The 27,338-nt window shown below is 52.1% G+C and overlaps 2 protein-coding genes, 1 non-coding gene and 1 pseudogene across 5 annotated transcripts; 1 reads left to right on the forward strand and 3 right to left on the reverse strand.

Moving 5' to 3' along the window:
* Positions 1-7,687: 7,687 nt before the first annotated feature.
* LOC120364855 (small nucleolar RNA ACA64) lies at positions 7,688-7,817 on the reverse strand. Its single transcript, XR_005579988.1, has one exon. It is a non-coding gene; the product is annotated as a small nucleolar RNA ACA64 (small nucleolar RNA).
* Positions 7,818-18,253: 10,436 nt separating this feature from the next.
* Positions 18,254-19,059, reverse strand: LOC101045644 (small ribosomal subunit protein uS3-like; annotated as a pseudogene).
* Positions 19,060-20,422: 1,363 nt separating this feature from the next.
* On the forward strand, positions 20,423-23,210 carry RNF26 (ring finger protein 26). Its single transcript, XM_003923599.4, has one exon. The coding sequence runs from the start codon at positions 21,007-21,009 to the stop codon at positions 22,306-22,308; it is 1,302 nt and encodes a 433-aa protein (XP_003923648.3). The 5' UTR covers positions 20,423-21,006; the 3' UTR covers positions 22,309-23,210.
* Positions 23,211-24,867: 1,657 nt separating this feature from the next.
* Positions 24,868-27,155, reverse strand: C1QTNF5 (C1q and TNF related 5). Of its 3 annotated transcripts, none has more exons than XM_010334436.3 (3): positions 26,663-27,155; positions 26,112-26,375; positions 24,868-25,773 (listed from the first exon to the last, which is right to left on the reverse strand). In XM_010334436.3, exons 1-3 carry the CDS (start codon positions 26,952-26,954, stop codon positions 25,256-25,258), a joined length of 1,074 nt encoding a protein of 357 aa, XP_010332738.2. In that variant the 5' UTR covers positions 26,955-27,155; the 3' UTR covers positions 24,868-25,255. The 3 variants fall into 3 exon arrangements, with proteins under 3 accessions (XP_010332738.2, XP_003923649.1, XP_074256831.1); XM_003923600.3 differs by having other exon boundaries at positions 26,667-26,751; XM_074400730.1 differs by lacking the exon at positions 26,663-27,155 and adding an exon at positions 26,622-26,639.
* Between the last annotated feature and the right edge of the window lie 183 nt (positions 27,156-27,338).

The following is a 27,338-nucleotide window of genomic DNA, read 5'->3' on the forward strand; positions in this document are numbered from 1 at the left end:
CCACCAAACAAGCCCAGAAGACTGTCCTTTAAGGAAGCCAGTAGTCTGGAGCTGTCTAGGCTGCTCGGGAGGGGATTGTAGCCTTGGGGGACAGAGAGCTTTGGGATGGTGTCTTGAGAGGAGCACTTTGGGATTCCCTGACCTCTGAGGTCAGGACCTCGGAGAGGACTCAGAGGGGAAAGGAGACAGAAAGCACCAGGAGTGGAGGCAGGGAGCAGGGTGGAGGGAGCGGAAGGTGAAGGGGATCAGCCCTCAGCTCCTCTTAGAGGCCGGAGGGTAGCACTCCAGCAGCAGCAGGAGAGAAAAGGGGCTGACGGCGGACTTTGAGCAGGACAGGACTGACACCCAGCTGAAGGGAGCTGGAGGAGGAGGCCATGCCTTCCACCCAGCAGAGACCCAGCACTGTGACTGGGTTGGAAGCGGCTGGCTCAGATGTAGGCCAGGGCTGGAAGAGGCCCTGGGGGCGAGTTTCTAATTCTTTTTTCCCTCTGTGGGGAGCGGGCAAAAAGGCTGCTTTCCTCCAGCCCCATGGTAGACCCAGGGCCCTCAGACGTCAGGCGACCCTCCTACGAGCAATGGCCTCTGCATGTCTCTGGTATAGGTCTGACCATAGGTGGAGAAACTGAGCCCAGGTGGGGTGGGGTCCTAGTTGGGATCCTCGGCCTCAGTCTTCTGGGTGGGTGGAGCTTTTCAGCTCACAGTAAGGAGAAGTGGCATCCTGGGGAATTGGAGGCAAAAAGACAAGGATGGACCTGTTCCCAGAGGTCACGAAGGGGGAAGACTGGAACCCAAGTGTCCTCTCTCGGCTCCTGCATAGGGAACTTAGTGACTTCCGACCCACCCTTCTGAATCCAGGGGCCTTGACAAGCAGGATATGAGAAAGGTGGCCTGGGTCGAGGAAGGAAGCTGATAAAGAGGTGTTTGCTGCTGCATTGAGGACATGGGGGTGGGGGCGTCCCAATAATCTTGGCAGTTATCAAGGCTGGGGAACCCCCTGGCCAGGCCAGAGAATAGGATCTGGCCTGGGTCTTCCGGGGGAAGTTGGAGAATTTTTCCAGAATGGGGGTGTGAGTAGGAGAAGATTGTACTGAAGGAGTGAGAACAGGGTGGAGGAGGGTAGGGGGCAGGAAACCGGATACTGTACTGGGGGGTCTGGGTGGAGGAGGAGGGGGAAGAGACTGAAAGGGGGGAAGCAGCCCCACTCCCGCCGGACGCTGTCTCACCCATGTCCTCCGCACCTGACCCAGGGCAGGAGGGAGGAGGCACAGCCGGGAGAGAGGTGCACCCACAACACCACGGGAGAGAGGGAGGGTGGCCTTCTGGGGGATGGGAGGGGCTATTTTTAAACTTGGAAAAACCGTGAGTTCATCTCCATTCTAGAGGCTGCAAAGGCCCCATTGTACAGGGGTCTAGAGAGGGGGAGCAGGGGGAGGGGGCAACGGGCACAATGGCGTGGATTATGTTGGAACAAGCAGGGGGTGGAGGGCGGAGAGCGGGGGAGGGCTGACTTCGTCACAGCTGGCCTACTGAACTCTGGGGTCGAGCCGGCTGGGGCTTGGACTGGGGGGCGGGGCCCACCCTCACAAAACCCCCTGTTGGGGAACTGGGGTCTCTGACATCCGGTGGCCCATCCTGGGGAGGGGGCAGACGGTGGTATTCCCACAGCCTGTCTTTCCCAGGGACCGCAGGGTCTGTTCCCAGGCTCCCAGCATTCCGATGACTCCCCTGGGAGCTGCTGGCCTCTTCCCTCGGCCCCTTCCCTGCCGGGGAGTGGGGGGAGAGCAGGAGAAAGAGGATGTGGAGGCACTGGGACTCTTCCTGGGGATCATGGACTCTTAAGCCAGAGGCGGAGGTTGGGTGGGCAGCAGTGAGTGGGTGGGGTTGGTTGAGGGGGAGCATAGCCCTCCCATCCGAGCCCCCAACCCCGTGGACCCCTCCTCCGACCGACTGGGGACTGTCCTTCTGGTACCCCCCGGCCCTAGGAGCCTCCGCACGGGGCCAGCCCACCTGCCGGACCTCAGCCCTCCGGCACCCACGGCCTCCGCCCGGGGGACCTGGCCGCGGCGGGAAGGCGCCGGCGCTAAGCTCCCCAGGAGCCGGCTCCGAGGTCCCGCCCGGCGGAGGCAGGGGGCGGGGATCCGGCCGCTCGCTCCAACCCAAACATTACCATAAATGCTCACGCGGCCGCGGGCCGGTGGGTGCGCGGGGACCCTGGGGCTTTCCGGAAGCCCCGGATCCGGTCTCCAGGCCGGACCCAGCGCAGGCCCGCGCAGTGCTTCCGTCGGCCCCGCCGTCCTTTGTACAGAGCGGTGCAGCCGCTGGGGTGGGCGCGGGGACACGGTGGAGAAAACCCAGGCCGCAGGGGGCGTCTCGGGGCTGCCTTGTGGGTGGGCAGTAAGGCTGTGACCTCTGGTCGAGGAAGGCGTGGGGCCCTCCAGCCAGATGGCAGCGTCGGCGCCGCGGGGGCGCGGCTCGGGCTCCTTCCAGCGATGCGAGCCCCGCCGCTGTCAGCTGCGACACCCTGGGTCTCGGTTCCTCGGTCCCAGCACGTAATCCCCCTTCCCACTCCTCTGCCCCCAGCCTGCACTTGGGGAATGAAGGGTGATGGGGGCTGCGGGTGGTAGCAGGAGGCTGGGAGTTTACACCTCTCCCCTTCGGGAAAGTTCACATCCGCTCCCCAGAATACCACCACCCAGGGAGAGGAATGTTCCCAGAGAGCTCTTCAGATTGGACTTTGAGTCGTCCATGAGGAAAGGCCAGCTGGTCTACAGGAGGGGGCCTGTGGGAAACCTGGGGGCGCCATGTTGCGGTCTCCTGGCCCCTCTCCTCCCAGGAGGACGCTCCTGCAGTTACTCTTCCCTGCCACCCGGCGCTGTGAGCAACCCTGGGAGAGCCCGGGAGAAGGGGAGCCTTGTTCCATCCCACCCAGGCGAGGCCTGGGACCCTTACTGCTGCTGCCAGGGCTGATCTTGGAGCCCGGAGTAGAGAGGGGAGGAAAGAGGCCGGGCGCGGTGGCTCACGCCGGTAATCCCAGCACTTTGGGAGGCCGAGGCGGACGGATCACGAGGTCAAGAGATTTCGACCATCCTGGCCAACATAGTGAAATCAATCCAGTCTCTACTAAAAACACGTGGTGGCACGCCCCTGTAATCCCAGCTACTCCGGAGGCTGAGGCAGGAGAATTACTTGAACCCGGGAGGCGGAGGTTGCTGTGAGCAAGATGACACCATTGCACTCCGGTCTCAAATAAAAAAAATAAAAAAATAAAAAAAAGAGAGAAGAAAGAAGAGGAAAGGCACAAGAAGGCTGGGCGCGGTGGCTCATGCCTGTAATCCCAGCAGTTTGGAAGGCCAAGGCCGGTGGATCACTTGAGGTCAGGAGTTCGAGACCAGCCTTACCAACATGGTGAAACCCCATTTCTACTAAAACTACAAAAATTAGCCCGGCACGGTGGCACATGCCTGTAATCCCAGCTACTCAGGAGGCTGAGGCAAGAGAATGGTTTGAACCCAGGAGTTGGAGGTTGCAGTGAGCCAAGATTGTGCCACCACACTCCAGCATGGGCAACAAAGCAAGACTCTGACAAAAAAAAAAAAAAAAGGCAAGATGAGGGACCCACCTGCTGCCGTCTCCCCACATCTCAGCAGCAGGGCTTCAAGGCGAGGAAGGAGACCCTTAATCACCCTTAAGCATATAAGACCACCTCCCCCTTGACTTTCATATTGCATTTCAATAGGAGAAGTAAAGACTGGCAGACCAGGCACCACTTTTAATCGCCCTCCTATAGATCACAGGCATGGTATAGAAGAATCTATCCCGGAAGGCATTGTTTTCATTTAAACAGGGTCAACCCCCCACCTTAAGCCACATACCCCACGCCTACTCCATGGACCAAGACCCTTTCACATGTACTTTCTAGAGTTGTAAGCCTTTATTATTTTTATTTATTTATTTTTATTTTTGAGATGGTGTCTCGCTCTGACACCAGGGCGCAGTGGCGCCATCACGGCTCACTGCAACCTCCGCCTCCCGTTTCAAATGATTCTTCCGTCTCAGCCTCCCGAGTAGCTGGGACTACAACCATGCGCCACCAGGCCCAGCTAATGTTTGTTTATTTATTTATTTATTTATTTATTTATTTATTTATTTATTTTTGAGACGGAGTTTCGCTCTTGTTACCCAGGCTGGAGTGCAATGGCGCGATCTCGGCTCACCGCAACCTCCGCCTCCTGGGTTCAAGCAATTCTCCTGCCTCAGCCTCCTGAGTAGCTGGGATTACAGACATGGGCCACCATGCCCAGCTAATTTTTTTTTTTTTTATTTTTAGTAGAGACGGGGTTTCACCATGTTGACCAGGATGGTCTCGATCTCTTGACCTCGTGATCCACCCGCCTCGGCCTCCCAAAGTGCTGGGATTACAGGCTTGAGCCACCGCACCCGGCCTATGTTTATATTTTTTAGTAGAGACAGGGTTTCACCATGTTGGTCAGGATGGTCTCGAACTCCTGACCTGGTGATCCTCCCGTCTCGGCCTCCCAAAGTGCTGGGATTACAAGCATGAGCCACTGCGCCCAGCCGAGTTGTAAGCCTTTATAAGGGCAGGGATTTTCTTTGTTCAGGGCTCAGCTATTTGGGGCATTCAGACCTGCCACGGCTCCTGGCTGAATAAATCACCACTTCCTTCCCAGTTCGGTGTTCGAGAAGTTTGCGGCCATTCCTGCTTTAAAGGGAACTTGAAAAGCAGAAAGGGGCCAGGCGCAGTGGCTCACGCCTGTAATCCTAGCACTTTGGGAGGCCCAGGTGGGTGGATCACCTGAGGTCAGGAGTTCAAGACCAGCCTGGCCATCACGGTGAAACCCCATCTTAAAAAAAAAAAAAAGAAAAAGAAAAGCAGAAAGGAAACAACCGGGTTTTGGCGCCACAGAAAAGCCCCACAGTAGGTCAGTCAGACAGTAGATGCACCCTCCCGTGGCACCTTCCCTTCCCTGTCCTGCTGGAAGCTACTCCTTCGGCTTTGGTCTCTGGCACTTGCAAGCTCCATGAAGGCATTGGTTTCTTCGAGAACCCTGCTACTTAGCTGCTCTTGGACAAGTGCCCTGGCCAGTGACTGTTGCGGAGGCTGCAGTGATCTGATGAGGGAAGAAGCTACTCATACTCAACATGTATACAGGGCTCTGCAATTTAGACCTTTCACTTAAGGGTCATTTTCATGACCAATGTTTATCTCGATTTTTACAGCAACGGAAAGAGGAAACCGAAGCACAAACAGTTGCATGACCTAAAGTGACACAGCCTGTGAATAATGGAACTACATTTTTAAAAACCATGATAACAGGTTGGGCATGGTGGCTCACGCCTGTAATCCCAGCTCCTTGGGAGGCTGGGCGGGCAGATCACGAAGTCAGGAGACCAGTTTGGCCAGCATAGTGAAACCCCGTCTCTACTAAAAATACAAAAATTAGCCGAGCTTGGTGGCGTGGGCCTGTAGTCCCAGCTACTCGGGAAGCTGAGGCTGGAAAAGTGCTTGAACCCGGGAGGCAGAGGTTGCAGTGAGCCGAGATCGTGCCACTGCACTCCAGCCTGGGCAACAGAGTGAGACTCTGTCTTAAAAAAAAAAATGTGATAACAGCTGGCATGGTGGTGTGCACCTGTGGTCCCAGAACTTGGGAGGCTGAGGTAGGAGGATTGCTTGAGCCCAGTAGTTCAAGGCCAGCTTGTGCAACATAAGGAGACCCTCATCTCTAAAAATAAACAAATAAATAATTGTGGTAAAATGCACATAACAGGCCAGGCACAGTGGCTCACACCTGTAATCCTAGCACTTTGGGAGGCCGAGGTGGGTGGATCACAAGGTCAGGAGATTGAGACCATCCTGGCCAATGTGGTTAAAACTTGTCTCTATTTTATTAAAAAAAAAAAAAAAAAAATTATGGCCGGGCGCGGTGGCTCAAGCCTGTAATCCCAGCACTTTGGGAGGCCGAGGTGGGTGGATCACGAGGTCAAGAGATCGAGACCGTCCTGGTCAACATAGTGAAACCCCGTCTCTACTAAAAATACAAAAATTAGCTGGGCGTGGTGCCACATGCCTGTAATCCCAGCTACTCAGGAGGCTGAGGCAGGAGAATTGCCTGAACCCAGGAGGCGGAGGTTGCGGTGAGCCGAGATCGTGCCATTGCACTCCAGCGTGGGAAACAAGAGCGAAACTCTGTCTCAAAAAAAAAAAAAAAAAAAAAAAAAAAATTTTTTTTTTTTAAAATTTAGAAGCACCGGGCACGGTGGCTCATGCCTGTAATCCCAACACTTTGAGAGGCCGAGGCGGGTGGATCACGAGGTCAAGAGATCGAGACCATCCTGGTCAACATGGTGAAACCCTGTCTCTACTAAAAATACAAAAATTAGCTGGGCATGGTGGTGCGTGCCTGTAATCCCAGCTACTCAGGAGGCTGAGGCAGGAGAATTGCCTGAACCCAGGAGGCAGAGGTTGCAGTGAGCCGAGATCGCGCCATTGCACTCCAGCCTGGGTAACAAGAGCGAAACTCCGTCTCAAAAAAAAAAAAAAAAATTTAGAAAATGCACATGACAGAATTTTAACCAATTTAAATGTCAGAGTTCTGTGGTATTAAGCACATTCACAATGTTGTGCAGTTATCACCATTATGGAGTTCCAGAATTTTGTCATCACTCCAAGAACTAAGATTTGAACCAAGTTTTATCTAATTAACTCCAAAACCTGTATAATCTATGTGTAATAATTACAGCCGGATTAAGAGCTCAGTTGTGTGGTAGAGACAGGAAGTGCTACTGGGATTCAGAAAAGGGAGTGTCAGTGTGGACTGTGCTGGCTGGGAAAGTCTTTCTGGAAATGCGAAGCCTTCAATGAAAGGTCAGGTTTAGATAGGGAGGAGTGAGAAATGATCTTTGGAGACAGGGGAAATGACACGAGCAAGAAGAGAGGGATGGGACACATACATGGACGAAAGGGGCACATATATGAGCAACTACAGAATTTCCCTATCAGAAAGTGTCAGAGGCCGGGCATGGTGGCTCACACCTGTAATCCAAACACTTTGGAGGCCAAGGCAGGCGGATCACCTGAGGTCGGGAGTTCAAGACCAGCCTGACCAACATGGTGAAACCCCGTCTTTATTTAAAAAAAAAAAAAAAGTATATATATATATAAATGAAAGTGTCAGAGCACTAGAAGATGGAGTTGGTGGGGAGGCTAGGTGACTTGTCTTGAGATTATATTGGCATAGCAAGCCCACTACTTCCTTTTTCTTTCTTTCTTTCTTTCTTTCTTTCTTTCTTTCTTTCTTTCTTTCTTTCTTTTTTTTTTTTAAGACAAGGTCTCAGTCACCTAGGCTTGAATGCAGTGATTCGATCTCGGCTCACTGTAACCTCTGCCTCCCGGGTTCAAGCGATTCTTCTGCCTCAGCCGCCTGAGAAGCTGGAATTACAGGCTCACCACCACACACAGTTAACTTTTATATTTTTAGTAGAGACAGGATTTCACCATGTTGGCCAGGCTGGTTTCAAACTCCTGGCCTCAAGTGATTGGCCCGCCTCGGCCTCCCAAAGTGCTGGGATTACAGGTGTGGGCCACTCTGCCAGGCCTAGTCCACTGCTTTCATTTCCAGTATCCATTTACTTGGAGTGCATTGAGGATAGCTTTATTTATGTATTTATTTTTACACAGCGCCTGTCAGGTTTCACTGCTGCACACGAGGCAGTGCGTGGTGAGCTGAGGCCCCTGGAAGCTCTGGGCACTGAATCTCATCTGTGGCCACCGGCAAAGCCAGGGGTGTTTTTCATCCAACGCCGGGCTCCCCAATCACCAGAAGAATGCGGGCAGCCAACGCAGCCAGACCTACCTCAGCGGAGAGGAGGCTAGGTTTAGCTACACCTCCACCCCTTGGCAGCATTATTGTGAGTGGCTAAGTAGAGATTCGGCATGGTAGAGGGTGCATGCACGTGGGAGCTTGGGCAGAGGAGATGGGCTTAGGTTATAGGGAAAACAGCTTAAGATAGGATGGGCAATGGGGAGCCACTGCAGGTTCTTGAGCAATGGAAAAACGATATGACATTGGAATTTAGATTTACCATGGTTTCTTGAATTCTTCTTGGCCTGAGAGCGCCCCCTGGTGCCGCTAGTTTGAATTGTTTTCTCATCTTACAGAGCAGGTGGGAGGATGGGAGACTGAAAAGCAGATGCCTGACTCTTGGGTCCTATTTCACTTCAACCTGGGTAATGACAGCCTTGCAACACAAGAATATGTGGGCAGAAAGGGTTTGAGGGCAAGAGAAAAGGGGCATTGTAGTTCCCTTCTCTGTCTCATAACTGTGCCTATGTGTATTGTGATTTGGGATACAGCACACTGGTCAGGAACTAAGCCGGGGGAGTGGGGCTGGAGACAGGAAGATGACTAAAACAAGGGTCACATGCTTGAGAAAAGTCTCCTCGTGAGGGAGGCAGACAAATAAATAATTATAACATGGGGCCGGGTGTTGTGGCTCACGACTGTAATCCCAGCACTTTGGGAGGCCGAGGCGGGCGGATCACCTGAGGTCAGGAGTTAGAGACCATCCTGGACAACATGGTGAAACTTGGTCTCTACCAAAAATACAAAAATTAACTGGGCGTGGTGGCACATGCCTGTAATCCCAGCTACTTGGAAGGCCGAGGCAGGAGAATTGATTGAACCCAGGAGATGGAGGTTGCAGTGAGCCCAGATCGTGCCATTGCACTCCAGTCTGGGTGACAGAGCAAGACTCTGTCTAACAAATTATATATATATATATAAAATGAAGAGTTGCATACCAGGGTGCAAATATGCACATAAAACAGTTACTTAGCCCAGTCTGAGGTGACTTTTCTTGGAAGAGTTGATGCCTAGCTGCATTTTAAGCAATGAACAGGAGGTAACCAGGTAAATGAGGGTGGGCTGTGCTGTCTGAAGTGTGACGGAGCTCGTTATGTGCAGGGGGGCTGCTAGCAGTTGGTAAATATTCTTCAAGGGAAGGCTGAGGTTAGTGAAGGATGAGGCCAGATTACAAAGGATTTGTAAGCCACGGTCGATTATTCAGAGCAACAGGCTGTGTATAAATGGTGTTAAGCAGGGGAGCAGCCACAAGTGACTTTAAATCCATTAGAGCTCATGCCCCAGAGGGACAGAACAGAAGGCCCCTCTTACTAAAGTTCCATTTCCCTTCCCAGATCCCTTCTCTCCCTTGGGTGATGAGGTTGAAAACAGCCAATCCCTTCTGGCGAGCCAGCCTCCTGCACAGAGAGTGTGGCTTTATTTTACTTCCAACAAGCCAGTTCATTTGTAATAGTCCCACAGTAGAATGAGATATAAGCGTGGCGAGAGGGGCTCTTCTTTCTTTTTTTTTCTTTTCTTTTTTTTTTTAATTTACACACCTGACAGCAATAATTTAAGTGAGAGGGTTTTTCTCTTATGTCATCCACCTGTGACTGAGATCCCTTGGCAGCCCCTTGGAGGTGGGATATGGCACTTCACTGAATCCACTAAAAACACTCCTTGAACCAACTCCACACAGTGGAGTACTATGCAGCTGTTAAAAGAATGAGGACAGCTGGGCACGGTGGCTCAAGCCTGTAATCCCAGCACTTTGGGAGGCCGAGGAGGGTGGATCACGAGGTCAAGAGATCAAGACCATCCTGGTCAACATAGTGAAACCCCATCTCTACTAAAAATACAAAAATTAGCTGGGCATGGTGGCGCGTGCCTGTAATCCCAGCTACTCGGGAGGCTGAGGCAGGAGAATTGCCTGAACCCAGGAGGTGGAGGTTGCGGTGAGCCGAGATCACGCCATTGCACTCCAGCCTGGGTAACAAGAGCGAAACTCCGTCTAAAAAAAAAAAAAAAAATTCTGGCCGGGCGCGGTGGCTCAAGCCTGTAATCCTAGCACTTTGGGAGGCAGAGGCAGGTGGATCACGAGGTCAAGAGATCGAGACCATCCCGGTCAACATAGTGAAACCCCATCTCTACTAAAAATACAAAAAATTAGCTGGGCATGGTGGCACGTGCCTGTAATCCCAGCTACTCAGGAGGCTGAGGCAGGAGAATTGCCTGAACCCAGGAGGCGGAGGTTGCGGTGAGCCGAGATCATGCCATTGCACTCCAGCTTGGGTAACAAGAGCGAAACTCTGTCTCAAAAAAAAAAAAAAAAAAAAAAAGAATGAGGACAGGCCAGGTGCAGTGGCTCACGTCTGTAATCCCAACATTTTGGGAGGCCTAGGGGGATGGATCACTTGCAGTCAGGAGTTCGAGACTAGCCTGGTCAACATGATGAAACCCTCTCTTTACTAAAAATACAAAAATGAGCTGGGCGTGGTGATGTGTGTCCGTGGTCCCAGCTACTTGGGAGGTTGAGCCATGAGAATCAGCTGAACCTGGCAGGTGGAGGTTCCAGTGAGCCGACATCAAGCCACTGCACTCCAGCCTGGGCAACAGAATCAACAGAGTGAGACTCTATCTCAAAAAAAAAAAAAAAAAAAAAAAAGAATGAGGACAATCTCTATACACTGATATGGACTGTAATGGAATAAAACCCATTGAATAAAATAGGAATCCATGACTCCAAACTGATAATAAAAAGATATCCATAAGCAAATAAATGAGAAGGGAAGGCTATTCTTTACAGTGTTTACGGAACATGATTTTAAATTAAAAAGATAGGTATGGCCAGGTGCAGTGGCTCATGCCTGTAATCCCAACACTTTGGGATTACACAAGGCGGGTGAATCACCTGAGGTCAAGAGTTCCAGAACAGCCTGACCAACATGAAGAAACCCCATCTCGACTAAAAATACAAAATAAGCCAGGTGTGGTGGCACAAACCTGTAATCCCAGCTACTTGGAAGGCTGAGGCAGGAGAATTGTTTGAACCCGGGAGGCAGAGGCTATGGTGAGCTGAGATTGCGCCACTGCACTCCAGCCTGGGCTATAACAGCAAAACTCCGTCTGAAAAAAAAAAAAAAAAAAAAAAAATAGGTATATGGCCATGCAAGATGACTCACACCTGTAATCCCAGCACTGTGGATCGCCAAGGCGAGTGCTTGGCTTGACCCCAGGAGTTTGAGACTAGCCTGGATAGCATGACGAAACCCCACTTCTGCCAAAAACAGAACAAAAAAAATCCCAAAAATTAGCTGGGTGTGGTGGTGCATTCCTGTAATCCCAGCTACTAGGAGGCTGAGGTGGGAGGATCCCTGGAGCCTGGGAAGTCAAGGCTGCAGTGAGACAAGATCATGTCACTGTACTGTAGCCTGGATGACAGAGCAAGACCTATCTCAAAAAACAAAAACAAAAACAAAAAAAGAAACAAATAAAAATAGCTACCTAAAGAGGGATAAAATGAACAGCTTCCAACCCTCATAATATTTGTGGAGCTAGGGCAGGGTATAAATGAAGGCTCACATATCATATATCTAAATATTTGAAATATTTGAAAGCTGACTAGCTATTTGGTATGCTCTATCCTCCTACCTTGACAAATATACCTTCTAATGACAAAATTTAAAAATATGTAAAGCTGGTTGGGCTTTGTGGCTGACGCCTATAATCCCAGAACTTTGGGAAGCTGAAGTGGACAGATCACTTGAAGTCAGAGGTTCAAGACCAGCCTGACCAACATGATGAAATCCCGTCTCTACTGAAAATACAAAAATTAGCTGGGTGTGGTGGTTCCTGCCTGTAATCTCAGCTACTCAGGGGGCTGAGGCAGGAGAATCACTTCAATCCAGGAAGCAGGGGTTGCAGTGAGCTGAGAGCCTGCCATTGCACGCCAGCCTGGGAGACAGATTCTGTCTCAAAAAAAAAAGCAAGGCTATGGTTTTTGTGTGATCTAAAGTCAACAAAACATCCAAGATGAGTTAACTTAGCTATTATCGCATATATTATTACATATATTATTGCCTGGGTGTGCTTATGATGAACTAGCAATATTTAGATGAGTAATAAAGTAATATACAATTCAAATAAATTATTATATACTTATTCCATAAATTAATTTTACTTGCCTTCACTTCAGCAAATTCCTTAATCATGTTGTTATAATAAAATATTTCTCATAATTCATGTTCTACTGCCAGTAATGCCAATAATGCCAAATTAATTGGTCTTTCTTTTCTTTTTTTTTTTTTTAGACAGAGTCTCACTTTGTCACCAGGCACCAGGCTGGAGTGCAGTGGCACAATCTCAGTTCACTGCAACCTCCACCTCCCAGGTTCAAGCAATTCTCCTGCCTCAGCCTCCCGAGTAGCTGGGACTACAGGCACATGCCACCATGCCCAGCTAATTTTTGTATTTTTGGTAGAGACGGGGTTTCATCATGTTGGCCAGGATGGTCTCCATCTCTTGACCTCGTGATCCACCCACCTCGGCCTCCGAAAGTGCTGGGATTACAGGCTTAAGCCACTGTGCCTGGCCAATTAATTGGTCTTTCTTGAGACAATGGTTGTTCTGAGGTCTTTATTTTATTTATTTATTTTTAATTTTTTTTTTTCTTAAACACTGGGTTTCACTATATTGGCCAGGCTGGTCTCAAACTCCTGACCTCCTGATTCACCCGCCTCAGCCTCCCAAAGTGCTGGGAATACAGGTGTGAGCCACCGCACCTGGCCTTATTTCATTTTTTTTTTTTTTTTTTTTTTTAATGGAGTCTTGCTCTGTCGCCCAGGCTGAAGTGCAGTGGCATGATCTCGACTCACTGCAACCTCCACCTTCCAGGTTCAAGTGATTCTGCTGCCTTAGCATCCCAAGTAGCTGGGACTTATGTTCACATGAATACACATGAATGTTTATAGCAGACCTTATTCTTAATTCCCAAACCTGAAAGCAACCAAGATGTCATTCACCTGATGAGTGGATAAATTAGCTAGTACATCCAACCAATGGAATATTGTTTAGTGCTAAAAAGAAATGGGCTATCAAACCATGTAAAGGCATGGAGGAAACTTAAATCCATATTACTAAGAGAAAGAAGTCAATTTGAAAAGGCTACACACTGCACGATTCCAACTACATGACTTTCTAGCACAGGTAAAACTGTGGAAACAGTAAAAAGATCATCGGTTGCCAGGAGTCTGGGGGAAAGGAGGGATGAATAGACACAGCACAGAGGATTTTTAAGGCAATGAAACTATTCTCTATAACACTGTGTGATGGATAGATACATCGTTAAACATTTGTTAAAACCCATAGAATGTACACCACCAAGAGTGAATCCTAATGAAAACTATGGACTTCAATTCATAACAATGTATCAATGTTGACTCATCATTTGTTTTTAAAAAAAAACAACCAGTTTTTTGTTCACATTTTTATCAGTATTATTCATATCAAGTGACCATCACAAATATCTGTGGGTAGTACACATGCAAGGGTAATTTGATTTTCCACTTGAGACCATAATTTACTCTTTGTGATTTTTTTTTTTGAGACAGGGTCTCACTCTTGTTGCCCAGGCTGTAGTGCAATGATGCGATCTTGACTCTGCAACCTCTGCCTCCTGGGTTCAAGCAATTCTCCTGCCTCAGCCTTCTGAGTAGCTGGGACTACAGGTGCTCGCCACCACGCCCGGCTAATTGTGAATCTTCTTAGCTCTACCCATACTTCTAGTTTCTCCCTCCCTCCCTTCTTTCCTTCCCTCCCCCTCTCCCTCCCTTCCCCGCTTTCTCTCTCTTTCTTTTATCTCTTTCTCTCTCTCTTCTTCTTCTTTCTTTCTTGACAGGGGCTCAACCCTGTTGCCCAGGCTGGAGTAAAGTGGTGCAAACACAGCTCACTGCAGCCTTGACTTCCCAGGCTCAGGTGATTCCCCCACCTCAGCCTCCCAAGTAGCTGGGACTACAGGCACATGCCGCCACGCCTAGCTGATATTTTGTATTTTTAGGAGAGACGGGGTTTTGCCATGTTTCCCAGGTTGGTATTGCACTCCTGGGCTCAAGCCATCTGCCCGCCTTGGCCTCCCAAAGTGATAGAATTCCAGGTGTGAGCCATCGTGCCCGGTCCATCTAGTTTGTTGTCTAAATTAAATCGACTTGTTTTTTATCTTTGTTTTTGTTTTTTTGAGATGGAGTCTTGCTCTGTCGCCAGGCTGGAGTGCAGTGGTGCGATCTCGGCTCACCACAACCTTTGCCTCCCGGGTTCAAGTGATTCTCCTGCCTCAACCTCCTGAATAGCTGGGATTACAGGTGCGCACCACCACGCCCAGCTAATTTGTTTATTTTTAGTAGAGACAGGGTTTCACCATGTTGGTCAGGCTGGTCTAAAACTCCTGACCTTGTGATCCGCCCACCGCAGCCTCCCAAAGTGCTGGGATTACAGGCATGAGCCACCACGCCCAGCAAATCGACTTGTTTTAATAGCATTTAGTCAACATTCCCACCATGTATCCAAGAGTAGTTATAAGGTCAAATGTGATATGTTTCTTTCCAAGATATTTCATCTTTGGGCACATCCAGATTATGGTATATAATCTTTTTTTTTTTTTTGAGACGGAGTTTCGCTCTTGTTACCCAGGCTGGAGTGCAATGGCGTGATCTCGGCTCACCGCAACCTCCGCCTCCTGGGTTCAAGCAATTCTCCTGCCTCAGCCTCCTGAGCAGCTGGGACTACAGGCACGCACCACCATGCCCAGCTAATTTTTTGTATTTTTAGTAGAGACGGGGTTTCACCACGTTGACCAGGATGGTCTCGATCTCTCGACCTCGTGATCCACCCGCCTCGGCCTCCCAAAGTGCTGGGATTACAGGCTTGAGCCACCGCGCCCGGCCTATAATCTTTTAATTTTTCCAAAAAATGCCATTATTATCAGCACAATTAGGCTGCATCTTTTTTTTTTTTTTTTTTTTTTTTTTTTTTTTTTTTTTGAGATGGAGTTTTGCTTTTTTTGGGCAGTGGCACGATCTCAGCTCACTACAACCTCTGCCTCCTGGGATCAAATTATTCTCCTGCCTTAGCCTCCCAAGTAGCTGGGGTTACAGGCATGTGCTACCACACCTAGCTAATTTCGTATTTTTAGTAGAGATGGAGTTTCTCCATGTTGGTCAGGCTGGTCTTGAACACCCGATCTCATGTAATGTGCTTGCCTCAGCTTCCCAAAGTGCTAGGATTACAGGCGTGAGCCACCTCGCCCAGCCTAGGCTGCATCTTCTAATAACAAGTTCAGCTACAGGGGGCATGTCACCAAAAAAAATGCTTCTTGCGTTTTGGCCAAAATTCTGGCTTGTTCGTCTTTAGTATCTTTACTGAGCATGTCATTGCTGTTATCATAGACTTGTCCTCGACAATCTTTTAAATCAATGATTCTAATTGTAAGTAGGTTTCCTTAGTGCAAAACTAGGAAAGACTAGATTTTCCTTAAGTCAAAACTAGAATAAAGCTAGTTAAATACACATGCCTGTTTTCTCTAGATTTACATATGCAAATTTAAAGAGAAATAGGAATTAATATTCAAAAATGTCCTTAGCCACATTGCACATACTGCATTAATTTCTTTTTCTTTCTCTCTTCTTTCTTGCTTTCTTTCTTTCTTCATTCTCTCTCTCTCTCTCTTTTTTTTTTTCAGGCTCTCACTCTGTTGCCCAGGCTGGAGTGCAGTGGCACAATCATAGCTCATTGTAACCTCAAACTGTGTTCAAGCAGTTCTCTCACCTCACTCAGCCTTCCAAGTAGCTGGGACTACAGGCGCAGGTCACAATGCGAATGCCTGGCTATTTTTTTAATGGTAGAGATGAGGTCTTGTTATGTTGCCTAGGCTGGTCTTGAACTCCTGGGCTCAAGCAATCCTCTCATCTAGGCCTAAAGTGTTGGGATTATAGGTGTGAGCCACTGTATCCAGCTCCCACATTAATGTCTAAGTACTTCTGGAATCACAAGTTGGAACAGAAAGAGAAGCAAGAAGAATTTCACCAGTTAATTTGTCCCTTTTCTTACATAAGTGCTTCGGCTGCTCCTATCCTCCCTGAATGACCCACAGATCTTCATGGCCTTTGGATGCCATGTTTCCAGGACATGGGTTATAAGACGTGCAGAACAGATCCAGCGTGGTGGCTCAGGCCTGTAATCCCAGCACTTTGGGAGGCTGAGGTGGGCAGATCACTTGAGGCCAACATGGCAAAACCTCATTTCTACTAAAAATACAAAAGTTAATGGGGTGTGGTGGTACACGCCTGTAATCCCAGCTACGGGGGAGGCTGAGACACAAGAAGCACTTGAGCCTGGGTGGTGGAGGTTGCGGTAAGCTGAGACTGCGCCGCTGCATTCCAGTCTGGGTGACAGAGTGAGACTCTATCTCAAAAAAAAAAAAAAAAAAAAAAAAAAAAAAAAAAATGCAGAAGAGCTGAAGTGCTTCTTTGGGTAGGAACCATCTTGTTTGCAGAGCTGATGTCTGGGTCTATAGGCTTTTCCATACCAGTAATGAGCACTGGATCCGGATTGATAGAGGACCGCAGGTGTTCGTTTATGGGACATTTTTTGGCTGTGTTTGTGATACTCGGGGTCCTCTGAAGCTCAGGGTGGCACTGGCAGGGAACAGGGTGGAGGGTACAAGGATGAAAGCAAACTTTCTGTGACTGTACCTTTTTACAAAGTTTTGACTTTGGGAAGCGGTAAATGATTTGCATAATTTAAAAATAAAATTAAAAAAAACCCAATAACCTAAAACCATGGCAATAATATAGATTTTACTGAATGTTTGATGGGGAAATGATGGGGAGGGCCATAACACACACAAAGCACAAAACAGAACCCCTGAATTCGACATTCTTTTCTGTTTGTTTCCAATCTCTTAATCCTCAACACTTCATAGCCTCTAAAAAGCCCTTCTATTGTCCCAGCTGGAATCTTTCGCTGAGCAAAACAAAAACCCTGAGGTTAGCACAACAGCAGAAACCAACTGCCGCCAGAGGCTTTACACTACATCTTCCGTTAGAAAATACTGCAAAGATAGGGCTTCTAGGTGTTCAGCTCTCTCAATATCTGGCTTATTTTCTTCTCAATTCCTGGGACTAACATTGTTAAACAATTTGAACTTCCTCCCGAAAGCCAGTTGGAGTCTTTGTCACTGCCCAAAGCAGGATTACCAGCTGGGTTTCCTGGGAGTCGAGGCTTGTGGCTCATTAAAGATGGCTTTGGATTAGTGAGTCTCAGATCACTCGAAGGGGAGGTCTTGGTCCTAAACGAATGGAAATACTCTCTTAGAGGAGCCTGCCAACTCTGAGAAGGCCTTTATATGCTTCTTGGTGTGAAAAACTGACCAGTTAATGGCACACAGTGCAGGCACAGCACATTTGTCAAGTTTTGATTTTGGACACATTGAGTAGGAAGCACCAGTGGGAAACCCAGGAACAACTGTCCGGTCCAGGAAGCAGTTGGAGGCTGAACTTTGTAGGAGAGGTTCAGGCTGAAAACACAAATTTAGAAATCATTGTGTATACAGGAGAGGAGGCTATGAGGGAAACAGAAAGAATATAGGAAAGCGTAATGCCTCTGAGGCCCAGCAAGGAAGCGGCCAGTGGCGTCAAGTGCTGCAGGAAGACTGATTAATAACAGGATAGTGTTCACTGGACAGGTACGATCCCTGAAGAGGAGCTGGTATGGATGATGGGATCAAGTATCTTGAAAGGGAGGTGGACACATTCTCCAAGATTTGACACTGCGGGGAGGATGCAGGTGGGGAAATAAAAACATCAGCAACACATCACAACCCAGCAAGCCATAACCTGGGCAGGGCCTGGGAGCAGCCAGGGAGAAAGCGTAGGAAGAAGCCAGAGGAGTTTTAGCTTCTGCACTCCTTCCTCTGCACTATAGTGTAGCTCCTACTGCCACCCCAAGACCTCAGTAAAGGTTTGCTGCACACTTCAGCTTCTTTTTTGTTTGTTTGTTTTTTTGCCTTTGTACTATATATATATATATATATATTTTTTTTTTTTTTTTTTTTTTTTTTTGAGATGGAGTTTCGCTCTTGTTACCCAGGCTGGAGTGCAATGGCGCGATCTCGGCTCACCGCAACCTCCGCCTCCTGGGTTCAGGTAATTCTCCTGCCTCAGCCTCCCGAGTAGCTGGGATTACAGGCACGTGCCACCATGCCCAGCTAATTCTTTGTATTTTTAGTAGAGACGGGGTTTCACCATGTTGACCAGGATGGTCTCGATCTCTTGACCTCGTGATCCACCTGCCTCTGCCTCCCAAAGTGCTGGGATTACAGGCGTGAGCCACCACGCCCGGCCTGTACAATATTTTATTAAAGGTCGTTACAGAGCAACATCCAGACTTCAGAATGCAGCTGCCAAGGAGACCCTGTTATGTTGTGGGGACTGGCTGGGGCATGGCAGGCGACTCTGGCTTCCCACCCTTCTGTTCTGAGATGGGGGTGGTAGGCAGTATCTCATCTTTGGGTTCCACAATGCTCACATGGTCAGGCAGAGGCTTCTTAGGGCCAATTTTACCAGCTGGGTCCCAGGGCAGCATGATCTTCACTTTGATGTCCAGCACACCCTGTCTGAGCAACACATGGTGCACGGCAGTGTCAACATAGTAGTTAACAGGGTCTCCGCTGCGGATCATCAGGCCATCCACAAACTTCGTGGATTTAGCCCTCTGTCCTCGGAGTTTCCCAGACACCACAACCTCGCAGCCTTTGGCCCCGCTCTCCATGATGAACTGCAGCACACCACAGCAGGCCCTGCACACAGCAAGCCCTCCCAGGAGTTTGTAACGCAGAGACTCTGCCTGAGCAATTGCGCACAGACCTCTAGTGGCCACCTTTCCAGCATAAAGCTCTACACTGCCCTCTGGAAAGCCAAACCTCTTCTGAACTACAGCAGTCAGCTCTCGAATCCCCTGGCCTTTCTCACCAAGAACATTCTGTGTTCTGGTGGCTAAGATAATGATTTCTGTCCTGGTTGGTGTAACTCGCATCTCAACTCCAGAGTAGCCATCTTCAGCCAGTTCCCGAGTAAGAAACTCATTCAGTTCAGCTTTGAAGATGCCATCAGTGACAAAACTTCCGCTTCTTAGAAATTTGCATGGCCATCTTGCCGCCACGCTCCGCTGAAATGAAAAGAAACTTCGGCTTCTTATCAGTGATGCTTTGGGAAATGAAGGACTCCGAGGCAGTGTTCAGAGCAGAGTGAAGGGGGACGAACACTTTCAGGAGCCCAGAGTAGAGATGGAGAATTCAGCCCAAGTAGGAAATTCAGCAAAGGTGACCAACGGAAAGACAAGTCTGCTGAGTCTGCTAAGTATCCTTGGAGTTAGTAGACAACACCAGAATTCCCAATATATTTGAGATGGGGTGTGTGTGTGTGTAGTGTGCACACATACACACTACACACACACACACACACACACACATACACGTATATATTTTTTTCTTTTTCTTTTTTGAGACAGAGTTTCACTCTTGTTGCCCAGGCTGGAGTGCAATGGTGTGATCTCTGCTCACCACAACCTCCGCCTCCTGGGTTCAAGTGATTCTCCTGCCTCAGCCTCCTGAGTAGCTGGGATTACAGGCACACACCATCATGCCCGGCTAATTTTTGTATTTTTAGGAGAGACGGGGTTTCTCCATGTTGCCCAGGCTGGTCTCGAACTCCTGACTTCAGGTTATCTCCCGACCTCAGGTGATCCACTCCCCTAGGCCTCCCAAAGTGCTGGGTTCAAATATATTTTGACTGTTGTTTGAGTATTAAAGGACGGCTCTCGAGGACCCTGGAGCTGCCCAGGCGTACACATCTAACTAGATTGTTCAATTGAACAATAAGATCCAGGGTAGGAAGCTGAGCTGTTCCAAAATCTGTAGTCTCCTTTTCTCAAGGACAATGGAGTAATCATCCGAGATGCTGAAAAACCTGGTAAGGAAAGTTTGGAGTAGCAGTTTGGGAATCCCCTGTAGTAATCTGCTTTCCCTTGTGAACCGCAGGCACTGTCTTAAACTTATTTTTTTGTTAGCTCAATGCACTGTAGGAGCTTAATAAACGATAGAATAGATTAATAAACAAATGAGGACGAGGAGACGGATCTGAGAAGGCTGCGAAGGGGGTGCTAACCCAAAGCCCAGCCCAGAGGCTGTGACCTCCGACCCAAGTCCCTCAAAAAAGCTCGCGTTCAGAGGCCAGGAGAAAGAAGAGTTCCTAAACTGCGGAAAGTCCAAGGCGCTACTCTTTTAGAGGGCGGGGCTCGGAGGGCGTATTCCGACGCTACCCGTCAACAAACCAATCCCCGCCTCAAGGGGGAGGGGATTTAGTCTGTCGCCTGTCCTTTCCTTTGGGAGGTAAATATGTTCGGGCGCTATTCAAACGGGCCAATGAGTGCTCGACGTTGGTACGGTTGGCCCTCACCGATTGGCTGGAGTTTGTCGTTCCTCCCTCCTCGTCACGCCTCTGGCTCCACCCTTTTGCACTCAAGATGGCGGCGCCCTGCGGAGTAGAGGCCGCGCTTGGGGTTTGCTGAAGCTGACTGCCTCTCCCACTCCCCTTTTGGGTGCAAAGTGCCGCTAGCTGGAGGACGGGGGCCGGGCGGGGACAGGGGCACCTGCGTAGCTGGACCGCGAGCCTGCGCCCAGGCAGCGTCGACCCCACCCGGCCCCGGCCCGACCCGAGCCGATCCCATTCCATCCGTTCCCGGTCTCCTCCCGGTCCGACCCATTGCCCGGCGGTGGTTCGTCATACCAGGCATCCAAAGCTGAGGTCGTTCTTACAGCCTGGGCTCGCCTTCGCTTTAGAGATGTTTGGCCTTTTCCCTCCCAAACAGCTCGTCTTCAAAACCTGGACTCTTGGACTGGCGCCTGGTCCCCTTGCCCTCTGCCAAGACTCCACTTCCCTCTTACTCACTTCTTCCTCGGATTCTTGGTACCCCCTGGGTCGGAGACTGCTAATTTTCCTTCCAAACTAATTCCAGACCGCCTAAAATATTCACAACCTTGACAACCTCCCAACCGAGGAGCCCGACTTCCTTTTGGACTGACCTCCATAGCCCTATCATGGAGGCAGTGTACCTGGTAGTGAATGGGGTGGGCCTGGTGCTGGACGTGCTGACCTTGGTGTTGGACCTCAACTTCCTGCTGGTGTCCTCCCTCCTGGCTTCCCTGGCCTGGCTCCTGGCCTTCATCTACAACCTGCCGCACACGGTACTGACGAGTCTTCTGCACTTGGGCCGCGGAGTTCTGCTTTCATTGCTGGCCTTGATCGAAGCCTTGGTCCGGTTCACATGTGGGGGCTTGCAGGCCTTGTGTACCCTGCTCTATAGCTGCTGCTCTGGCTTGGAGAGCCTAAAGCTCCTTGGGCACCTGGCCTCTCACGGAGCACTGCGGAGCCGGGAGATACTACACCGGGGCGTCCTCAATGTGGTCTCCAGTGGCCATGCTTTGCTGCGCCAGGCCTGTGACATCTGTGCCATTGCAATGAGCCTGGTGGCTTATGTGATCAACAGCCTGGTCAACATCTGCCTCATTGGCACTCAGAACCTCTTTTCCCTGGTGCTGGCCCTGTGGGATGCAGTAACAGGGCCTCTGTGGAGGATGACAGACGTAGTGGCTGCCTTCCTAGCCCACATTTCGAGCAGTGCTGTGGCCATGGTCATCCTCCTTTGGACCCCCTGCCAGCTAGCCCTGGAGCTTCTGGCCTCAGCTGCCCGCCTCCTGGCTAGCTTCGTGCTTGTCAACCTCACTGGCCTGGTGTTGCTAGCTTGTGTGTTGGCAGTGACAGTGACTGTGTTGCACCCGGACTTCACCCTGAGGCTGGCTACCCAGGCACTCGGCCAGCTCCATGCCCGGCCATCCTACCACCGTCTTCGAGAGGATGTCATGCGGCTCTCTCGCCTGGCACTGGGCTCGGAGGCCTGGCGCCGCGTTTGGAGCCGCAGCCTGCAGCTGGCGAGCTGGCCAAACCGGGGAGGGGCACCTGGAGCTCCCCAGGGTGACCCTATGAGGGTGTTCTCAGTTAGGACCCGGAGACAGGATGCTATTCCTGAAGCGGGGCGCAGATCAGAGGCAGAAGAGGAGGAGGTCAGGACCATCAGAATGACACCTGCCAGGGGCCGAGAGAGGCTCAACGAGGAGGAGCCTCCAGGTGGGCAAGACCCATGGAAGTTGCTGAAGGAGCAAGAGGAGCGGAAGAAGTGTGTCATCTGCCAGGACCAGAGCAAGACGGTGTTGCTCCTGCCCTGCCGGCATCTGTGCCTGTGCCAGGCCTGCACTGAAATCCTGATGCGCCACCCCGTCTACCACCGCAACTGCCCGCTCTGCCGCCGTGGCATCCTGCAGACCCTTAATGTCTACCTCTGAAGACTCCTTCCCTGCCTGCCCATCCCTCCACGCTCCACGCTCCACGCAGGCACTCACGCTAGGACAGCATTAACACCTCATCTCCGGGTCCTGGTCTGAATCCCTTCCTAACCCTGTGGCTGTCCTGCCAAGCCTCCAAGCCATATTTCCAGGACATCGAGATGGAGGACAATGATCTGGGCGGGGGCAGGGTAACATAGCTTCTTCTAACCCAGTGGGTCCCTTCGATGCTGAGGGTGGTGAGTATGTCACTATGCAAGGGCCCTGAGACTGTTTGCTGTGGGCTTCTCCAGCCTGCCCTGGGCCCACCCAGATGCCTCTGGGGTTACCCCTGTCTGCTTCTGGTTTTTCTCTTGGGGATTTGTAGGTCTTTTTCCTGCCTCCTTCACACTTCCTATCCAGCTTTTGCAGCCACAGTACATCAGTGTCACTTGGGTGTTTTAACAACTCAGGGGCCTTGGGATGATCTTGAACCTTTGTGTTCAGCCAGAGCCCCTGTGCCCTGATAGGCTTTGAGGATAGTATCTCTCAGGTGCCCTCGGAGCCACCTCTGGCTGTCATTATCTGATGAGGCTCCCTCCCAACCTGATTTAAAAGCTGGACTCGAGTTTACCCCTGGGGTCAGGGGGTGCATCTGTACCTGGCTTTGGGGCCACGTGCCCTCCAGCACCTCAGCTCACTGGGAGTCTCAAGAGGGATAACCAGATTTCTCATTCCCTTTCACTCCCACATTACACAGAAAAATGGCATTCCTCTCTGTCTCTCCCTGGCGTTGGAGAGGGCAGACTGCACATTTCACTAGGGTCCAAACACAAGGGACCAGAGCCCAGGGGCTTGCAGCTAGCTTCCTGAGGGATCTCTGGCCGTTTCCAATGAATAAAGTTCTCTTGACAGCTCTGATAGTCTCTGTGCATCCTTGCAAGGGAGCAGTTGGTCACGGCAACAGACTGCATCAGGGTCCTTCAGGCCTGACAGTCAGAAGTGTGGTCTGTGAGGGTACCTGGGCTTTAGAGGGGGGACAGGCCATGAGCTAAGATAGTATGGGAAGACTGTGTCAGGGAGAGTGCGTGCCAGGCATGGCTCTGAGCTCTCATCCCTTCTGATTTGTCCCTTGCACACGTGGCTTTCGAAAAGCCTTCTGTGTTTTTTCCATTTTTGCCAAATTAAGCCCGCGTAGAGAAGAATGTGAACTATCTCAACCCTTGAGTCAACCTTCCCAGCTTTTCCTCTGGGCCAGTCTTCCTGGGAGGGAGCATGGGGTTCCTGCTGCCTGGAGTTCAGGCTACCCTCAGATCTCAGGAGGAGCTGGTGCTTGTCTCTGTGTGTCTTGGCATGGGGTCTGGTGCAGGGCTGGGCTGGAGTGTGGCTGTGGTACCTCCTGGTGGAGGCTGCCTGAGGCCTGTCTCTAGCTCACATTTGGGGCTCAGCCCCCATTGGCCTTGTCTGCCCTCACACATGATCAGGGGAAGAGCAGGGGCACTCCGCCATAATTGTTTCTTTATGGGAGCACAGTGCCTGGGACTGCCTTCAGGAAGGGGATGCCGGTAGCTCACGAAGAAACTCTGAGGATTGCTTATAGCCAAAAGAAGCAAAAAAAGAAAAAAGAAAAAAAAGAAACTCTGAGGAGAGGCCCCCCTCCTTGGTTTGAGGCTGTGCAGATGGGGCTGGCCAGTCCTGGTTTGTTAGTCATTGGGTTGGGGGTGGACCCTGGGCGGGGAGCCTTGCGGGGCTTTGTGGCTAGCCTCAGACACAGTGGCTCGGCCCACCCAGGCTATGCCCAGTGCAGTCGGGAAGGGCTTCTCATCTCCCCCTCAGAACGAGGAGGCCCGGGGAGGGCTTGGCACATGCTCTTCCCTCAATCTGGGACAGGGAGCTGCTCAAGGGGAGGCCCGGCTCCTTCCAGTCTCTGTTTAATGTGGGGATAAACATTTTATGATAGAAGATAAACTTCCTGAGTTGGGAGTAAAGGACCCCCCTTTTCCTCCACCCGCATCTGGAATTCCTTTGGCCGACCTCAATACCCCTCCTCCCCCTCACCACCCATAGTCAGGAGTCCAAGGTACCCAGGGTCCCTGTGGCATTCTGGGGTCAGGGCACCCCCTTGTGGTCATCTCAGAAACTACTCATCTCTAGATGCTAGGGGTGCCACTCACTCGGTTTACAGAGCAATAGCTTTCCAGTCATCTGGGAACCGGGCAAGCAGCCAGAGCAGCCATGGATGAAGGGTCCTCGGCTCTTTTTTGTTGGATAAGGGCAGGGGTATGTGTGGTGCAGGCAGCCCTCATGTGGTTCACTTGGCACCTTTGAATTAGAAAAAGTGCCCCTTTTTCAGGGTGGCTGGAGCCCCATCGCAGGAAGTCATCTCGCTGTCAGACTCCTGCTGTTCACAACCTAGGTGGCGGTTCTGAGGAGCAGCCTCTCATTCCCCTGGGCCGGCTTCCTGTATATCTGCCCTGTATCTCTATTTCATCCAAGAATCCTCCCTTCTGCCTGAGCACCCCCTCCACCCATGATCCCAGAAACAGGGAACCCCCACCACTAAAGAAGAAAGGCTGGAGCTGTAGGAGGTTCTTAGATTTATTGAGTGATCTCTGAGAAAAGGGCCGGCCCCAGGAGCAGGAGGGAGGGGGAGGATCCAGAGAAGCAGAGGACCAGGAAGAAAGCACCCCAGCCTGGGCTCCTGGGCCAGAGCAACTGGGGGACCCACACTTGCCAGCACAGCACACTCCTCTGGTCTTGGACAGAAATCCAGCCACTGCCCCGTGCTGCCAGACCTCATCTCAGCCACTGTCCCTGTTCCTTGCCAGCAGCAGGACGGAGAGGCCCCTGCCCCACCTCCCTAGTCATTCACAATATTCCAGGGGGGCCAGCCCTCCTGGATGACCTGGTTGTCAGCGTCACGCCCTCCTCCTAAGAGTGAGACCGTCAGCTTACTTTGCAGTGGGCACTAAGCGAAGACCGGGGAGCTGTGCCAGTCAGAGTACACCAGAAATCCGGAGAAGGTGCTGTCTGTCTTGATGCTGGCATAGATGCCAATGTAGTCACCTACGCCCACCTGCACCCACACTTGGTCCTCGGGCTCCAGCCTCACCATGGCGCCCCCTGAGAGCGAGGCTGGCTTGGGCCACCCCCCGAAAAACTGGAAGAAAGAGGCGATAGATTGGCCATTCTTCATCAGGTCAAACTGCAGGCTGGCCCGGTAGACGGTGGCATGGACGGCGAAGTAGTAGACCCCAGGCACCTGGCAGGTGAATTTGCCGGTGACGGCGTCGTAATGTCCCTGCTCGTTCACCAGCACACGGTCGAAGGGCAGGGGCGCGTCAGACGGCGGAGGCACCCGGCTCTCCGAGCGCTTGGCGCTGAAGGCGGAGCGCGGAGGCACCGAGCACTCCCCGACAGGCCCGGTGGGCCCCGCGGGTCCCGCCTCTCCTCGCGGCCCGGGCTCCCCTCGCGGCCCCGGCAGTCCTACGGGGTAAGCGGGGCGGCAGGGTGAGCGCAGCGGCCGGGTCGGCCCGCGGCGGGGCGCCGACTCTAAGGTCACCGTCCCCCTCCCCGCCCCGGCCTGCCCTTCACCCAGCGCCGCCTCCCGCACGGGTTCCTCCCCTACCCCTTCCTGCAGGTAGAGGGCAGAACTGGGGGGCTGGCCAAGGGGGCCTCCGCCGCCTGGGCCTCCCCTCCCCCGCGCGGGACTGCAAAGCGCAGGGAGTGGCGCCCCCTGGCGGGAGCCCCGGACACCGGGAGCGGGAGTCGCAGCCGCGCCTGCTCGGACGTCGCCACCGAGAGCCGCGGCGGTGCCTTCTTACCCGGCCTCCCGCCCTCGCCTTTCTCGCCTGGAGCCCCGGGAGCGCCGTCGCGGCCGTCGCGGCCATCGCGGCCGGGCAAGCCCTGGCTGCCATGGTGGCCCGGCGTGCCTGGAAGGCCGGGGTGCCCCGGGCACAGGCTGGGGATCTTGTTGTCGTCCAGCGGGGGCGAGCCGGCCGCCAGGCCCAGGAGCAGCAGGACGAGGAGCGGCCTCATGGCGTTGGCACCGGGAGCCCGGACGCCGGGGTCCTCTGGCAGTCTGTGGGCTAGGCAGGACTGGAGTCGGGACCCGGAATCTTGGGGCCTGCCTCGCTCCCCACCCCGGCGCGGCCCAGTTGGTCCCCACCCCACTGCCGTGCCCCTGAGGCTGAGTGCCCGCGGGCCCGAGCACTCGGTGAGCCAGGCAGGCGAGAGCGGGCAGGAGCGGCCAGCTTTCCCTCGCACTGCTGGCCCGCGCCAGCTTTTCCCACTGTCTCCTCCCCAGTCCCTTTCCTCTCCTCCGCCGGACTCACCCCCCTCCCGGCTCCCCAGTGGCCTCCTTCGGGGGTGCTACCTACTCCGGACCCTCCAGTTGGCGGTGCCCCCGCCCCCGCGCTTCTCCCCGGCCAGGCGCCCCCTTCCCCGAGGTCACCCCGGTCCTGGTTCGCTCCCTGCCGGCTCCGCTCTCCTCCTCCCAGACTCCAAGAGGAAACCAGTTGTTCAGGGGCCAGGAGCTCCCGGACCGGGAAATAGCTGGGAAATAACTCGTGGTGTCGCCCGGCGGCCGGCCAAAGTTTGGGGGGAGAAAGGAGGGGGAGAGAGACTTGAGCCGGGCACAGAGAGGCAGAACCTCGAGAGACAGACATATAGGGCACCACTGGTTCCCAGCGGCCAGAGGAGAGGCTGGACTGTGGCAGAGACCAAAGATCAGACCCCCTTCCCGAGAGAAATAAGCAGAGAGATGAGGGTGGAGAGTTCTAGAGGCAGACGGCCAGTTGGATTCCCAGGGCCTAGGACAGGGCCTGCCGCATGTGTAGATGCTTGGTACATTTTTATTGGTCAGAAGGCAGGCAATAGAGACGCTGAAAAAGCTGATGGAAAGGCGGAGAGGCAGAGATGGGAAGTCAGGGTCAGAGGCCTGGATAGGAAGCAGTCTCAATTGTCCAGTGACCCAGTGTGGGGCCAGTCAGCAACCTGGGGACAGGAAGGGGACAGGAAGGAGCAGGGAGGGTGGGAGGGTCCCATGACCC

Source organism: Saimiri boliviensis, chromosome 6 (genome assembly GCF_048565385.1).
Source record: "Saimiri boliviensis isolate mSaiBol1 chromosome 6, mSaiBol1.pri, whole genome shotgun sequence".
In the NCBI taxonomy this organism is placed as follows: Eukaryota; Metazoa; Chordata; class Mammalia; order Primates; family Cebidae; genus Saimiri; species Saimiri boliviensis.

What these genes read in the sequence shown, in the direction of transcription:
- RNF26 (XM_003923599.4), top strand. Translation starts at nt 21,007, where the DNA reads ATGGAGGCAGTGTACCTGGTAGTGAATGGGGTGGGCCTGGTGCTGGAC.
- C1QTNF5 (XM_010334436.3), bottom strand. Translation starts at nt 26,954, where the DNA reads ATGTCTGTCTCTCGAGGTTCTGCCTCTCTGTGCCCGGCTCAAGTCTCT. An exon ending in AACTGGAGGGTCCGGAGTAG is followed by an intron (nt 26,376 to 26,662) that starts GTAGCACCCCCG and finishes AGTCCTGCCTAG; the next exon opens with CCCACAGACTGCCAGAGGAC. An exon ending in AGGCGAGGGCGGGAGGCCGG is followed by an intron (nt 25,774 to 26,111) that starts GTAAGAAGGCAC and finishes CTTACCCCGTAG; the next exon opens with GACTGCCGGGGCCGCGAGGG.